Source organism: Monodelphis domestica, chromosome 2 (assembly GCF_027887165.1).
Source record: "Monodelphis domestica isolate mMonDom1 chromosome 2, mMonDom1.pri, whole genome shotgun sequence".
In the NCBI taxonomy this organism is placed as follows: domain Eukaryota; kingdom Metazoa; phylum Chordata; class Mammalia; order Didelphimorphia; family Didelphidae; genus Monodelphis; species Monodelphis domestica.
This window is the reverse complement of record NC_077228.1, coordinates 155840611-155858149: the sequence shown is the minus strand read 5'-3', so window position 1 is coordinate 155858149 and position 17539 is coordinate 155840611. Positions and strand designations below refer to the sequence as shown.

The following is a 17539-nucleotide window of genomic DNA, read 5'->3' as shown; positions in this document are numbered from 1 at the left end:
ATAGTGGAAACAGAGACACAGGGAGGATGATCAATCTGTCACTCGAAGTTGGATATTCAGTCACTCAGAGTTGGACTGGAGGACAGTCACTCGGGCTTGGAGTGAAAAACAATCACTTGGAACTGGAGGGAAGACAGACACTTGAGGAGAGACTGGAAGACAGACACTCAGACTTGGAGTGAAGACACTTGGCTGTGGAACTGGACCCCTGGAGGATCTCATGCAAGAGACATCAGACTGCTTTCTTTTTGGATGGTTACCGTGGTGAGTGTAAAGGCTGACTTTCTTCCTTGCCCTTTCTGGAGGTGTGAACCTCTGAGAAAGGCCCATGGACTTGAGACGCCTTTCCCCTGACTAGTACCTTAGAATTTCTAACTGGTTCAGAGGAAGGCAGATCTCTCTCTCTCTCTCTCTCTCTCTCTCTCTCTCTCTCTCTCTCTCTCTCTCTCTCTCTCTCTCTCTCTCTCTCTCTCTCTCTCCCTCCCTTAATGTTTTCCCCTCTATTATAAAATAAATTACCATAAATTCCATTTTACTTTAGTAATTCGTTTTGGGATTTAGTAATTAAATCCCCGGAGACCACCAATTAAATCTATTCAACCCAACCAATACATTTTAACAGTAACGATATCTCCCAATTCTTTCAGTATCATCTGGAGATTAGGAATCATTGTGAGGGCTAGGTTCTCTCTTACTGTGATGAAAATGACAGCTTGTACTTATGTAGTCCTTAAAAGCAAAGGATATTATATGCATTATCACATTGAACCTTTTCAGCTAATCTATGAGGTAGATATGATGGGTATTATTAGTCATTTTATTTTATCATTTCCTGAAATGTTATGGAATCATTGTCTTTCACTTTCCCAATTATAATTTTCAAGATATTATTTTCTTCAGCACACTTCTGTGCCTCCTTTTCCATTTGGTCAATTCTGTTTTGTTTTGTTTTTTTTTTAAACCCTTACCTTCCGTCTTGGAGTCAATACTGTGTATTGGCTCCAAGGCAGAAAGAGTGGTAAAGGCTAGGCAATGGGGGTCAAGTGACTTGCCCAGGGTCACACAGCTGGGAAGTGTCTGAGGCCAGATTTGAACCTAGGACCTCCCTTCTCTAGGCCTGACTCTCAATCCACTGAGCTACCCAGCTGCCCCCTAATTCTGTTTTTTAAAATGCTATTTCTTCAGTAGTTTTTGTGCCTCCTTTACCAAGCTGCTGGCTCTCTTTTCATAATTTTCTTTTACCACTTTCATTTCTTTCCCCAATTTTTTCTCTATTTAGTTTATTTGATTTTTAAAAATTTCTTTTGAACTCTTCCTGGAACTAGTTTTGGGCATTTGACCAATTTCACATTATTTTTTTTCTTTGAAGTTTTGTAAATAGTTGTTTTGACTTTATTGTCTTCTTCTTGGTTTGTGTCTTGTTTTTCTCTGTAATCATAGTAACATTTTTGTGGTCAAGGTCTTTGTTGTTTGCTTGTTTTTCCCAGCCTATTTCTTTACTTAAGACTTTATGTAAGATTTGGGCTCTGCTCTCGGAGTGAAGAAGACACTGTCCCAAGCTTTAATTGCTTCTTACTGTTGGTCTCAAAACTACCTTTGAGAATCTATAGGTTTGGGGGTTTTCAGAGGTGGTATGACCTAAAGAGATATGTGGTCACTGCCTTCTTGGTTTGTGTTCTAGTCAGTGCTCTTCCCTAAAATTGATGCAAGGGCCTCTGGACTCCTGCTTCTGCAAGCACAAGTGAGCTAGTATTCATTTTAGCTCTAAGATTGCTTCTTGGGACTGTATGTGGACAAATCAACAGAATCTTGTACCTAATACCAGCAGAGTCTCCTGTAATCTCCTTCTGACCAGTTGTCTGATCTTTTGTAGATCAAGAGCTCCCAAAGCTGCTACTTCCATTGATGAACTTCCTGCAAAACTTGTTGCTAAAGCCTACAGTCTGCACTGGGCTCCAAGTTCAACCACTATCCCACTAAGACAGACCTTTCTTGCCAACCTCCTAAATTGTCCTGGAATGGAAAATTGTTTCATTCTAAACTTTTGTTGACTGATGCTCCAGAATCCTATTTGAGGTGAGTTTTTTTTCAAGTTGTTTGGAGGGTAATTTGGTAAAGCTCAGGTGAGTCTCTGATTCTGCCTCCATTATTGCCAGTTTAAATGTAACGTTAGAAATTTGACATCCCTGTATTAATCACGTGATAAACATAAGTTTTTTTTCAATGGAGAAACAAGATTTCTACATCCTATAATCTCTTCATCAGGTACAAATTCCTCCTTATTTGGGTCAAGAACAGAATAGCACCATTGGCTAAACAAATTAGTTAAATGCACCCCTGGAGCTTTAAATGATGAGACATTTCAAGAGTTGCTTAATCAGGCATGAAACAGTCTAATGGAATTCTAGGTTGGGAGATGAGGAACACAATCATCTTTGGTGAGGGGAGGAGGAAGAGCTTCTTTCTTTCTGTCTCTGTATCCCACAAGAAGCAATTTCATGTGGGGAATAAGACAAGTAGGAAACAACACATACAGATCAGCATTGAGAAAGGCACACAGACAACAAACAGAAATGCAGAAATACAGCAATGCTAGGGAGGAACCAGCCTTAGGGAGAATGACTCTCATGAAAAAGAAGTGTCAACTGTGAATTCTATGAAGCCCTTAGAGCCCAATAGAGAGTTACTACTAAAGGAAACTTCAAGAAGAGTCTAACAAGATATATAAAGGCTTCTAATGGCCAAGAGCTCTGAATTTATCCTTTGACTACATTTATTCTCTTTACAGATGCCTCACAACCATCATACTCTTTATTTAAATTCACTCTTCCCAATACTCTGTGTATACTTCTCGAAGAGTAACTGTTCTTACTATACTATTTTAGTAAATAAATACCTTTCCTAAAAAGATAATTAAGTCAATTGTCCAATTGTTTACATAAAACACAGAAGGAAGAGCTCATATGAGAGTTATCATACTAGAAGTCTTATGTCTAGTACCCCGGGTATAATTCTGGTGAACTCATTCTTTGTGTGTGAATGTGACTTGGGAGAAGTATTCCTGGAGTAGTTGCTACATAAAGAATAGGAAACCAAAACTCAGAGAAGTTAAGTGACTTGCCTATGAACTTAGAGCTAACAAATGCCAAAGGTAATTTCTCTTGTTTCTAATTCCTATTGTTTTCCTTAATTTAATTCCAACATTCTATCCACAATGCAATGTTACCTTTCTAAATCTACTTTCCTATTTATCTTGAATATTGATTCTACAGTCAGTTTTGTCCTGCTCTTTTTCACACAAAGTTCCTTTCCTTGACAGAAGAAACATCAAAGAAATTTGTGTTCTAGTCAGTGCTCTTCCACTTTGTCATCATTTATCCACCTCAATATATATTGTTGTAAGGAAAGTTTCGACATTTGCAGAAAAGTGGCATGAGACCAGCAAGAAGATTCTGGAACTTTGGAAGGGGTTTAGGCTGAGATCAAGGCAGTTAGTGGACTCTCTGGAGAATCTCTGGAGGAGCTATCTGCAGATTTCTTGATGGCTATTCTTTTTCTTATTCCTGTTTGCTGTTTTTCCATCAAGGCAATGTAAACCTGATCCAGCTACAGAGACTGTGAGATTAAGTCTGGGTCCTTTTGGATCTAAGACCTTCCCTGGCCTTAGCAAAGCCTTACACAGACCCTTTCCTTAATTCTAAAAAAGGGGAGTATAGTTGAGGGTTTTAGTTAAGATTAGGGACTATAGGGACTTTAGTTTAGATTAGGGAGAAGTAGAGTAGGAAGTTATCTATGAAGAAATTCCTGTGAAGGGATTATTAGATCTGGTGGGGATAGATTAAAATTAGTTTAGATAATCCCAAATCCCCTTTTCACCTTTCCCTTATTTATTACACTCAAACTGTCCTGTGATTAAATATTGGCTGTGTTTATTAGCTCAGGGTCTGCCTCTGCCTGCCTTGGGCTTGTCTACCCTTCCCAAACCAGATTACTGGCTCTAAAATATTATACCTGAACCTAAAAATTAACCCAATTATCTCAGATAGAATATAAAAGTGTAAAATTGTTATATCAATATATATTGGCTCAAAAATCTCTATTCAACTCCCTTTTTAAAAAAAATTTAACAAAAAGGGGAGAAACTTAATGGTTTTTATCTTCTTCATAGCATTTACTAGATCATTCTAGGCTCTGGCATTCTGGCCAGTACTCTTACAGCATCATGCTATATATTTGCATTTAGTCTATGATCTTGCTCCCATCTTGAATATGTATATATATATATAATTTTTCAAATCTAAATTGGTTGATAAGTTCCTTGTATTTCCAAATTAGTATATTCAGACAATTGTCCCCTATCTTCCTCATAAGATTTGTTTCTTTCCTGTATCCAAAATTTTGGGATTCAAAACTTCCCATCCTTTTTTGGCTAACTACTTCTATGGAATTTAAGCACACAGAATCCTACATATTCTTTCTCTGAACCTTACTAAAATGTACAGTGATTTTCAGACTATGTCCAGCTTTTATGTCCCCCTCTATCACAAATTCCCACTGTGATTCCCATCATTCTCACACCAGAAACTAATACATCTTTTATAGTTAGGACAAACACAATTCAGAAAGGCAGTGAGTTGGTGCAGGAGATAAAGTGCCAGGCCTGAAGTCAGGAATAATGATCTTCCTGACTTCAAATCTGGCCTTAGATCTTCAATACCTATGTGATTGGGTAAGTCATTTCACCTTGTTTGCCTCCATTTTCTCATTTGTCAAATGAGCTTTAGGAGGGTTGTGGAGGGAGGAGAGAGGGAGGACAACTAGCAGATAAATGAGTGAAGACTGTATTCAACAACAGAGAAAAAATCAGTCTCAACAAGGGGTGTATCTGTTTTTGCAGTGCCTGAGAGGTACAGAAATACTACCAGTGAGGTCCAATGCAAAGATGCAAAATACTCCATGATAGGGAGTATTGCCTGAACTAGTTTGCTGCTAATATTTATGAAGGAGGAGCCAGTATAGAGAATTACCCGTGAGACTGTAACTGCAGTGGGGCAATATCTGCTGGGAATCCTGCTTAGCTATGCCTTCAAGTACCTGAGACTAGATGATTCATTGGGACATCACTGTTCACCTTTATTTTCATGGGCTCATTCAATGATATCTGCTCAATTTGATTCTTATTTGTTTGTTTTAATTTATTGTGTAGCATTAAGAGGCAGTGTAACTTAGTGAATAGAGAGCAAATCTCGAAGCCAGAAGAGATGGATTCCAATCCATCTTCCATGGTATACTGGCTGTGTGACCCTGAGCAAACTGCCTAATCTAGCACTCTCTAAGATTATAAATTACAGAGGTGATGCTAACCTAATTTAGTGAAGAAATTTCTCTCATCTGAGAGTTACCTACACTAGTGATATCACAGGTCCAGTTTCTATCTTATCTGTCATATTATGACCTAGGTGAGTCTTCAGTGTACCTGAGCATGGGGAGGGAGAGAAGAGGAGCTATTCACAGATTCTCTGTATTCCCATTTTTGTACTCTTAGTCAAGCAAGTGAAAAAAATCCCTCAAAATATAATTGTCCCTTTTGGTGATGTTTTTGAAATAAGTCTTGTCTCGTAAACTTTTTTCCCTCTCTCTCTAGTTCCAATTCTTTTCTAAAAAAAAAGAAAGAATGGTAGGCAGAAAATTGGTATGTGACCGGTATACATACAATGTTAGTGATCTCTGAGAAATTGTGGCAAAAAGGAAAGATGCTACTGAACTGGAAGTGGTAGATGTTGCCATTTTCAAAAAAAGGAAGGTGGTAGACACTTCAAATAATAGTCTGGATAACTCAAAAGGTTCTAGTAGAATTCTATAAAAAACTGCCAAAAGATCAGTTTGCAGGGACTTAGATATAAAAGTAGTTCTCATAATAAACCAGTATGTATTCATTAAGAGCAAACCATGCCTAACTAGCATCACTTCCTTTTTGAACAGGGTTTCCAGATATATAGCTCTAGAAAGAGAATTGTAGATCTGGATACTATATCTAGATTAGAGCAAAGCACTTGACTAAGGGTCTCATAATATACCAATGGACAAGATAGACATAGATGGTGAATGAGGTCACTTCAGATCCCATTGCCTGACCATTCTCAAAAGTTATTGGTTAATAGATCAAAGTGGTCAGGGGGATCTCCTCTGTGAAGTGACTAGAGTTCTGGTCTTTGATCTTTTCCCATTCAACATTTATATTAATGATTAGGATAAAGGTATAAATGGGATACAGGTCAAATTTTCATATAACTAAGAGTTGAAAGGGATAAGGAAGTTTGGATCACTAAAAATCTTGATAGACTAGAGCACTGAAATGACTTTAATAAGATGAAACTTAATAAGGATGTAATCTTTTTAGTTCTTACATTGGGGTTTACTGATTTCATTTTGGCATCATAAGAAGGAAGAAACATAGCCATAACAAGTTTGTCTGAAGAAGGTCTCTAGATTTTAGTGGATTGCAAGCCCACTATTGGGCTCAATTCAGGGCACCATATTTAAGAAGGGACATTACTAAGCTGGATGACAACAGAGGAAAATGATCAGGTTACTGAAGATTATAGAAGCCATACCATGTGAAGATTATCTAAGGTTATTCAACCAATGAAGATGCTTAGAGAAGGTTTGGATAAGACTTAGGAGGCAGTCATGATTTTCATCTTTACAATCTAAAGGGTTTTAGAAGAATCCTTGATTCTTTTCCATTCCACATATTTATATTGTTCTGTTTAGGAGGGAGGGCAGAATTACATGCAAGCTATGAAGAGACAGATTTTAGCTGAATATTAGAAACAACTAAAAATCAATTAAATGATCAATAAACATTGATTAAGTACCTACTACATGGCAGGTACTGTGTTATGTGCTGAGGATACAAAAAGAGGCAAAAGACAGCCTCTGCCCTCAAGGAGCTTGCCTTGTAATAGGGTAAACAACATTCAAACAAATACAAAGCAAACTGTATACAGAAAAAAATAGGAAATAATTAACAGAGGTGATAATTAAGTGTGATTATGGAAGTTTCCATGTAGAATGTGGGATTTTAGTTGGAACTTAAACAAAAAACTCTTCCCAACAATTATAATTGTTCAAATGCATAATATGTTGCCTCATTAGGCAGTAAGTGTTCAGTCTCTGGAAGTCTTCATGGGTATTTTAAAAAGAATTGATGGAAACTCTTCTTTGGTAGGGAATGTCCTAGTTGATGTCTGAGGTAGGTTTCTTGGGTGAATGGTTTTAAGGAAGGAACCATGGATTCTTTCCCTTGCTCTGCCTGGCACTCCCTTTGTGAGTGTCTTTTGGGTGTATGTGTAAAAACAAAGTGTCAACATTTAACAATATGATTCACTTGGTAAACTCTCAAGAACTTAAATAATTGTACCTATTTATAATTAATCTACTTATTCTCCATAATCACCATCATGATCTAGTGGATAGAAAATTGCCCTTGGTGTCAGGAAGATTTAAGTTCAAGTCCCATCTCTGACATACTCACTAAGTGGAGCTGACCCTCTGTGTTCTAGAAAACTCTCTAAGACTATGAGTTTCAAGAAGGTGTTGATATCCATCAGGAAGAGAATTTCCCTACCCATCCAATTCCCCCCCCCTCCCAGTTCTCAATAAACTAAAATCACATGCCCAGTCTTTATTCCTAACATCTACCAAATGATGTGAAATGGGGAACTTGAGAGGTAGATAGGCAAAATGATTGAAAATGTCAATGCAATCAGCAAACATTTATTGCAAAGAAGTGGAAAGATTGTCTTAGGTGTAGGATAAAGTCTGTAGAACCTTGCTGTGAATATTGCAAACTCCCATTCATGGATTTTTCCTAGAACCTCCATTTTGAGAAAGGGTTCAGATTAGCTATCCTTCATACTCCAGACATACCCATCTTGCACACACACTCAGGTACCAACTCTTCCTCCCACTTTTCAACTATTCTATATGTTATCTTCCTTTGTTAGAATGTAAGCTCCTTGAGGCAGTATCTTTACTTCTTGGTCCTGTAGTCCTAGTGCCTAGTCCATAGTAAGTGCTTAATAAATGCTTGTTTGTTGTTGACTGTTGACAATATTTGCTTAAGCACATTGACATTACTTCTTAAGGAGAAAATCGATGCTTAAAGGGAGCTGAGTAAATGCAAACTGAAAAGTGAGGCGAAAAGAAAATAGCATTTGTGGTAGGTATCTGGTTAGAATGTGAGCTGCCTGAGAACAAATGCTGGTTTAGGGATTACTACCAGGCTGGTCATAGGATAGCCAGAAGATTTAGGCAAAGACATCATCTTCCGCTCTTGCATTGATAATGCTCTTATATATTCCACAATCTGTGGGCATTCCGAGTTTGGTTTTATGAATGCAGGAATGGATTGTTGTAGTGGTCATTTTTATAACTCGCAGCAACCAAAAGATCAAGCCTTTTTTATAGGCAGATGACAAATATTACCAAGTTAAATATTGCATGATTTAGCTGGTTGCAAAATGAGGGATGAGAGTTGGGTCCACTGCAAAGGTTGGGATGATGGGCTGGGCAGGGCTAGGTTGAGCTCATCTGGGCTGGGTTCAGCAGAGAAGTAGAGGACGCAAATGGGAGGGGGAGGGCAGCAGCGCCCCCGCCTGGTTCCCTCTGCCGACAGAGAAGGGTACAGTAACCGCCTGGCCCCAGGTGCCGCTGGAGCGCCAGCTTTTCTCCGGTGCTCTCTGCCTCCTGCTCGGGGCTGTGGGCTAGGAGGCGGGATCTGGGACGTCTGGGGCAGCAGCATCCCTAGCAGGGCAGCCGCTGGCTGGACTCAGCCTCCTACAGTTCCCAGGAGAAGCGCGCGGGCTGAGGACTTAGCACCCTAGAGCTGCCTGGATCTCTCCAGACGGTTCTTAAGTCCTCCGGTTTGGAGCAAGGAAAGGGGACCCACGAGGAGGAAGGGGCAAAGGAGGCGCGGGGACCCGCAGAGTCTTCTCTTCTGCGGCTCTTGGCTGACAACCCTGCCCGCTAGAGAAGCGCATCTCCGCTTTCCCCCCTTACCCCTGCGGCCGGTGAGAGCCCCCGCCGGCAGCACCCATCTGCCTGAAGTCTGGGAGCGCCCAGCCCCTCTCTGCTCTTCCCTATGGGGATCCGAGAGTTTCCAAACGGCGCACCCAGGGGCAAAACCATCGCGATGTGAGTAGTGCAAGTGGACAGGAGCCTGGGGAGTACAAATCGAGGAATCGACCCTGGGGTAGGGTTGGACAGAAGGCCACCAATGGTTTCTCCTTTTTGCCACTCTTACGCCAAGAGTGACCCGGTTCCCACCTGCCTGTGGGTCAGGGACAACGAGCTAAGGGAAAAGGTTGAAGGAGGGAGCAGCTAGAGAAGTTGCATTTTATTTATTTTCCCATTTTATTTGGTTTTTTCCTTTCTGAGATCACAATACCCTGAGACCTGATGTCCTCCAATCCCACCCAACTCATACTCCCCTGGCAAAGCAACAGAAGGGACTTGAACCTGGTGCTTGCAGGAGTGGAGAGGGGAAAGAGATAGGGGAAAGGAAGGAAAGGGAGGGAGGAGGAACGGGTGGTCCTTCAGCCTCTACCTGCATGTTGGAGATTTAGGGACTGCTCTCTCTCGCTCTCTCTCTCTCTCTCTCTCTCTCTCTCTCTCTCTCTCTCTCTCTCTCTCTCTCTCTCTCTCTGTTACTTCTTCCTTCAGATCGGCTTATAGGATTTATTTATTTCCTTTCTTCTCTTCCTCATCCTCGACTCCCTTGCTTGGAAATCCCTGCTGGCTTCAGTGGCATGAGGAGGTCACCCGACGTCAGCCCCCGGAGGCTGTCGGACATCAGCCCTCAGCTCAGGCAGCTCAAGTACTTGGTGGTAGACGAAGCGATTAAAGAGGATTTGAAATGGTCTCGATCTGTGGAGGATCTCACCAGCGCATCTGTAGGGCTCACGTCTATCGAGGAGCGGATTCTGCGCATCACTGGCTACTACGGCTACCAGCCCTGGGCAGCCAGCTACAAAAGTAAGGCTCTTTCCACGATTTTCCCATCGTTTCTCCCAGACACAGGCAGCAACTGCAGACTCAGCTCCCCTATCTAACTTCTCTGTGTCCAAGGTTAGCAGCTTTAGAAAGGGTTGTGGGTGAGGACTTTTTGACCTCTAATATCCAACTATCCTAAATCCCTCAACTTCTGTGTCTATTTGCTCATCTATAACCCACCCCAGGCTCCAAAAAGTGAAAGGAAACTAGGGTTTGGGGAATAACTAAATAATTAATTAGTTCAGAATTCAAAGTACGGTGGACCTAGTAGCTTCCATGTGCATCTCAAGGTTTACCCAGGATGGTTACCAACTCACTTTGTTATTGGCAACTTTTGGCATTTAGCCAGATTCTTGCTCCTCTTGCTTTCCCTTAGGGCATGTTTATGCAGGGTGAATTTAAGAGTGACAATTTACACCTACCCTTTCCTTTGTCTTCTATGCTCATTCTTCTGCTGAAATGATATTTTACTGGTTCTAGTTGTTGGCCTGTGGTCTCTGCAAGATGAATGGCAAATGCTAAGCACTGGAAGAGTTGAAACTTTCTTTTGTGGGTACCTCACCTGATATCTTTGTGAATACTTTAATTTACCAAACCAAATTCACTGAACAATCAAGTTTAAGTAGCTGACATGTCCTACCACTACTGTGTGGAAGATAATGACGGAAAACAAATGTTATAAATCTGTTCATTCCCTCTTGATACAATATGATACAGCAAAAAGGAGTCTGGTACCTGCCTCCCTAATATAAGGAAGTGATACAGAATTGCTTTGGGATGATGTCTAAGAGTTTGAAGATTTCTACAGGCTTTATTCATGTTCATTGCTTGGGTTAGGTACATGTTCTGTTAGTTCCTAGGAGAAAAACTCAGGCATTTGCTTCTATCGATTATCAATCTAAAAATATTTCTGTCCTTATGTCATTTATAATGTCCCTCTATCCTGGCAGTTGTCTATGTAATAAGTCATTTATAGGAAGAAAAAAATGAATTTGAATATTATTTTTTTTTTAAAACAAGAACCATTATGATTCCATCTGGGTCAAAATAAGTCTTATATTATTCTCTTTCATCTTCTGTCTACCTATGCTAAAACTTTCCTGGGTATATGGACTTTATATTGTACCGAAGAGAGGTAAGGAAGCAAAATTTCCTTCCTTTCCTTCCCTTATCTTTACTTTTCTTTTTTTCCTATAAAAAGTCAGAACAGGGTGGGAAAAAATTGAGATACATTATAAACAATTTTTAAAAATGTGTTTGTTTTCTTTTTCCCCTTTGTGACATAGCCTATGCTTTTCTTTCTACTTTTTTAATTACTGAAGGGGGCTTTAAAAGAGTGCAGGCCTTCAGGATTTATCTACTCTTTCCTTGAAATCATAATAATATTTTTACCTTTCTACTTCTTTCAGTAACAGTCATCATTTGCTCATTGGGAAAAGAATAGCCTATATACCAAGGTTGTGACTTTAGATATAAAAGATATCCCTTATTGAAATGAAACTACTGCTTTTGTTCAAATACATTTAATAATTAAGTCAGTCTTGTCCTGTACTATTAAAGTTATTCTTAAATGGAATTCTACTCCCCCACTAATTTGAGATATTATTGACAGATAGAGGCAGCCTGACATAGTAGATGGAGGGCTGTGACCCATGAGTCAGGAAGACCTAGATTTTAGTTCTACTTGCTTCTGATATATAACAACTGGGTGACCCTGGAAAAATCGTTTAACCTCTTCAAGAATCAAATGTATAAGTTGCAAAGAAAGCATTATCTACATTGGTAGGAAAGTGATGCCCTGGAGCTCCCCATGTCCATGATTTCACTCACACTTTCCAAACTGACAAAGCATTCATTAACAGATTAGGCTGTAGTGATTGTTGCTTTATAAATAAACCCAGTTTATTCTACTCTCTCTTTCCCTTGAGGGAATGATTATTTATTGCAAGATATTTTATTTTTATAAAAATGCTTTGGGCAACAGATGAAATTTTGAGTGAATTAATGATATTTTTTTTCCTTTAAAATGGCAGGGCATGATATTAATATGCCCACAGAGGTTTTAGGATACCATTCTTGCTTGCTGCCATTTCTAATTAAGTATGTGGAAAGGCTTATAAATTTCTTGTTTTCTGCTGTTTACTTTGATTGTTGCTGTTCTTTGTGTCTTTTTGGGTATGTTTTAAAACATAGATTTGGACTATTTTTTTAAAACTGCTAATCTTATCATGCCCTGAGTAAATTAGAGGAAGCTTGAAGTCTTTCCCTTAAAATAAGCTTGTCACTCCAAGATACAGTAATAATTTATACTTCATGACATTCATCTTTCAGAATTCTTTATCTCTTTCCCAACTCAAGAAGTTGCCAAGTAACAGTTTCTAGGCTCTATTTGATAGGTGCAAATCAACTGCTTTTTGTAGGACAAAAATTACCCAAATGCCACTTACATGAGAAATTATGTGTACTTGTACTCTTAGTTTCTTATATTAGATGACTCATAGTTAAATAGAGCATTCACAAACAGGCCAAAAGACAGGTTTCTCTCTTAGTATTCTTCAATCAATCCATACAAATAAGTGATAGCTTTGTAAGAATTATAGTAAAAAGTCCTAGAATATAATCTGATTTAAAAAGATTTACACAGCCCAGGTCACTGGACCAGTGATTAAACTGCAGTGGACAGGATTTTATAAACCCCAAAGGACTAGGTAATTGTTAGATATTATTCAGAAGGAACCCAATGGTCCTGACCTGCCTTAGTCTGAATTTACTTCTGCCAAAGATCTTTTCTCATTGCTCCTGCCCATTAATGGTGGACCACCAGACTTGGTGCTTGAAACACTTTCCTTTGTCCCTCTTAATTACTAACCCAGCCCCAAATTGCTACTTTTAAATTAAAAAAGGGGGGTGAGGGGAGGCTAATTTGCCATTATTAGCTTTCATTGTAGCAAGAATATTTTAGAATCAGGAAGTGCTTGGTTTTGGAGACTATTTGAGCAATTTCTTATTTTCCCACCTACCATTTCCCTTCTTTCACTAGGGGCAGTTAGGTGGCTCAGTGGATAAAATTCAAGGAATATAATCAAGATAGACCTGAGTTGAAATATATACTGAGAACCTTACTAATTGTGTGATCCTGGGCAAATCTCCTAACCTCTATTTGACTCAGTTTCCTCATATCACAGAGATCAAATGAGATAATATTTGCAAAGTCCTTAGTACAGTGCCTGGCACATAGTAGGCATTATATAAATATTATTTTACCAGATCTCTTTATTTTAACAAAATATATAACAAAAGTAATGACTGAGCTTTGATTTCCTTCTTTCCTTTTTTCTTTCTCTGACCTCTAGTAAGAATATTGATAGTTAATGCAATGACCAAAAAAGGTAGTCATAAGGGGGAAAATATAAATGGAAGAGTATATATGTATATATGCATATGTATAATGCACAAAAATTAAAGTTGAGTGGGTATTGACTCTCTGGATGCTTTGGATTATTTCTTAAAGGGCCCAGGGTTTTTTCTAATCTTTATATGAATGGTATTAACCATGTCAAGATAAAAGACATCAATAAAAATACAAATAAATAAAATAAAATTATATTGACATAGTTGAAATAGCATATTTTAGCAGAAGGAACACTGGATTTGAAGTCAGAAGGTCTGGGTCTAGATTCCAATTCTGTTCTTTATGAGACTGTTCTGTTATTCTGTCAGACTATAAAGTACTTGAAGATAGGGATCTTATTTCATCTTACTTGTACTTTTATCCCCATTGCTTAATTTGGGGCCTGGCACATAATAGGTGCTTAATAAATGTTTATTGACTTACTATTTATATCACTTTGGGAAAGCCCCTTATCTTCTCTCAGTCTATTTTCTCACTTAGAAAATGAAGGAATGAACTGGTACTCTAGGATACTTCTAGTTTTAAATTGTGTGATAAATCATGCAGTATGTATATGCTCTAATTTAAAAACAAAAAACAAAAACTCCAAATCTAACTATCTAAATTGAATTAATTAGGAGGTCAATATTTAATGAAGGATTCTTTGGTTTCCAAAAGACATTGTACTTGGGGTGGGGGAAGAGGTACTTTAAATAATGAACTAAATATTTTATATTTATGTTTAAAATTTTATAATTTTTAAAAATAATTAAAATATTTTATAGTATGATTTTATTCATACACATTTTTTCAGAAACCTAGAACATAAAGTTAGATTATATGTGTCTTAAAGTATATACATTTTTCCTACTGCTGGTCTATACAGAGATCACCAAGGCCTAGGCTTTAAGGCTATTCAATTTATCCCATGGTACCAGATTCTCCACTTTGATCTGAAAAAAGAGATACTATCTTCAGACAAATAATTTTTAACCCTCACTGTCTTTTAAACTTCCTTGAACACTGAATTCTATTTTAAGTAACTGAAAACCTTTTTTAGGGTCTCTGAGTCTATTTGACCCATTGGATTCAAAGATATGCCATATGCGAACCCCAATTATGGCTCCCTCTTATTTTACCACTGCTCTAGTGTCGTGGTGTTTAACATCCACTTTTCCCCTGTATGTCTACTGTGTCCACCCACTCCAGATTACAAATTTAGAAATAATATTAAAGGATACGATAATTAGAATTATATAAAAATAAAACCTACCATCTCTCAAGCTCAGTGGCACCTTAGATTTCTTACCTAATCTTTAAATAAATTTGTCAAATCCTGCCCATCCTTATTTTCATTTGAAACCCTATAGTACTGTACATAGTGTCCTCGTATTCTCAGGACACTGTGCTGTCTTTCCTTCTACAACACCTCCACCTGATTCAATAAGTATATCAATAAATATTTATTAGGACTTGACTACATCACAAACTGTGCTAAACACTGGGATACAAAAAGAGGCGAGATATTCCCTACCCTCCTAATCTACTGGGGAGAAGAAAACATGCAAGCAAATGAGTACAAAGCAAGGCATATACTGGACGAATAGGAAATAATTAAAAGAAGGAAAGCACTAGAAATAAGAGGTATTGGGAAAAGGCTTCTGGTAAAATGGATTTAAATGGAACTTAAAGCCAGAGAAATGAATGGGTAGAGTTGAGAAAGGAGAAAATGGCAGGCATTGGGAATAGCCAGAGAAAATGCCAGAGCATTTTGGGGGAGTTTAATTTATTCATGGACATTCTAGACAGAATCCAAAGCTATATTATAGAAACGAAGAGCTTTGGTCAATCAAGAAGAGTCCCCTGATGTCAAGTGAGGTTTTAGGTGCTCCATCTGTATAATCAGTTCTCTAACTAAATTCTCCTTTCCTTTTCCCTCAAGGGAAAACTAAGGAGAAATAAATGGGTAAATATATCAAGATGCCTATCACCTGAAAATTCAGAATTCAACCTCATTTAGAACTCACTCCCAAAATTTCTAAAAGGCAACACTTTTCCATACAATGCGCTGATTGACTTGGATAATGATGGTGAAATCCTAGAAAAGGTGACTCAGTGGTCCTAGAAATACACACTTTTGTACACACATGTCAACATACTCTTGAATGGAATACAGAATGTGATGTGATCAGACCTTTACTTTGAGATCACTCTAAGGACAGAGTGGATGACCAATGAGGAAAGATGATGTATAGAGATTGACCAGTAGGCATGGAGTGATGAAGACCTGCATCAGGGTGGTGACTTTGTAAGGGGAAAGAAAAGATTGTATATCAAAAATTATTTGAAGGTAGAAATGATTATGATTAGCTATGTAGGGTGCAGGAGAACAAGGGACTGAGGATAATGCCTAGGTTTTGAACCTTCCTGACCAGGAAGATGGTAATGCCTTTGAGTATAATAGGAAAATTGGGTAAATAGGAAGGTTACAGGGAAAAGATAATGAGTTCTGTTCCAGAAATGTTTCATTTGAGACATCAACAGAGGACATTTAGGCTAAGCTGTTCAATAGACATTTGGTAATTTAGGACTATAGATCAGCAAAGCAACTAGGGCTGGTCATATAAATCTAGATAGCACAGTGGATGTGGAGTCTGGAAGACCAGAGTCCAAATCCAGCTCAGACACACCTCAACTGTGTGACCCTAGGTGGGTCATTTATCTTTTGTCTTCCTTAGCTTCTTCATCTGTAAAATGGGAATGATAATTGCATCAGTTTCCCAGGTTTCTTGTGAGGATTAAAAATGAAATGATATTATAAAGAGCCTCATAAACCTTAACATGCCACAAAATTCTAGCTATCTGCATGAAATAATTGACCCCAAAGGAAATGGATGAGACCACCAGGTGAGATAGTGTAGAGGGGAAAAGAGGGTCCAAGACAGAGCCTTGAAGGACCCTTATGGTTAGTGGATATGACCTGGAGGAAGCTCCAGCAATAGAGACTGAGTAACAGTTGGAAAGGGAGAGAATTAAGAGAGAGTGATGTCAGAAAAACTTAGAGAAGCGACAATATCCAAGAAAAGAGGGGAGAAGAGAACAAACATTTATTAAGCACCTAGTATGGGCCAGATGCTTTAGAAATAATATCTCCTTTGAACTTCATAACAACCTTGTGTTGCTTTCTCCATTTTACATATGAAGAAAGTGAGGCAATAAAAGTTAAGTGACTTGCCCAGGGTTATACAGCTTATAAGTGTTTGAGACCACATTTGAAGCCACATTTTCTTGATGGGCAAGCCCAGAACTCAATCCACTGAGTGATGATTGACTCTATCAGTGGCTAGAAAGGAATAAAGAATAATGAGTACTGAGATAAAGGCCATTATATTTGACAAATAAGAGATCATTTTGTCTCCCCTTTCTGAATGAAAACTCCTTGAATGAAAGGATATTTCATTTTTGTCTTCATGTTCCCAGCTACCAATGTAGCACCTACCACTTAGAAAGTTGAGATATATGTCATCTATTTATATTTTCAATGAAATCACATAGTCTAGTCCCTATCCTGTAATTATTACATTTTCCCCATCTTGTTTGATGAAGCTGAGAGAAATAGACCTGAGACAAGATACTCCTCCACTGTGATTCATTTAAGTTTAATATTTGGATGATTAAACAGCAGGATAAAGTGACTAGTTTTTTTGTTTGTTTTTTGAAATTGAGCAGAAGTGTTTTTGTTGTTATGATGATATGGTGACTCAGGACTGGCAAGGCTATTCTGCAGAGTATAATAGGACCTAACAGGTTGAAAGGATTTCAAATACAAACCAGCAGGATTGTCCTTGTAGAACAACCTATATAAAGTAGGAGAAGTAGATTGATGACTTGTTTGATTGTTTTTTTTGACCTTAGTAACTCTCAAACTTGGATAGAGTTTTTGATCTGCATCAGTAGCATGGGGCACCCTAGTCTAATGAAATCGTGATTTATTAAAGTCATCATGTCAGTGATATTAGATGACATCCTATCAGACCATTTCAAGTTCTCCAAGTGTTTACATACACATTTTATTGAGTGGTAAGAGACAGC

General features: G+C 38.4%; 1 protein-coding gene across 1 annotated transcript in view; it reads left to right on the top strand.

Moving 5' to 3' along the window:
- Positions 1-8593: 8593 nt before the first annotated feature.
- Positions 8594-17539, top strand: part of SLC35F3 (solute carrier family 35 member F3) — a 531513-nt gene continuing 522567 nt past the window's right edge. The window contains exons 1-2 of the mRNA XM_001368913.3: positions 8594-9198; positions 9809-10038. Of these exons, the coding sequence (XP_001368950.1) occupies positions 9146-9198; positions 9809-10038 (283 nt within the window). The 5' untranslated portion in view covers positions 8594-9145. The remainder of the gene's footprint in view (positions 9199-9808; positions 10039-17539) is intronic.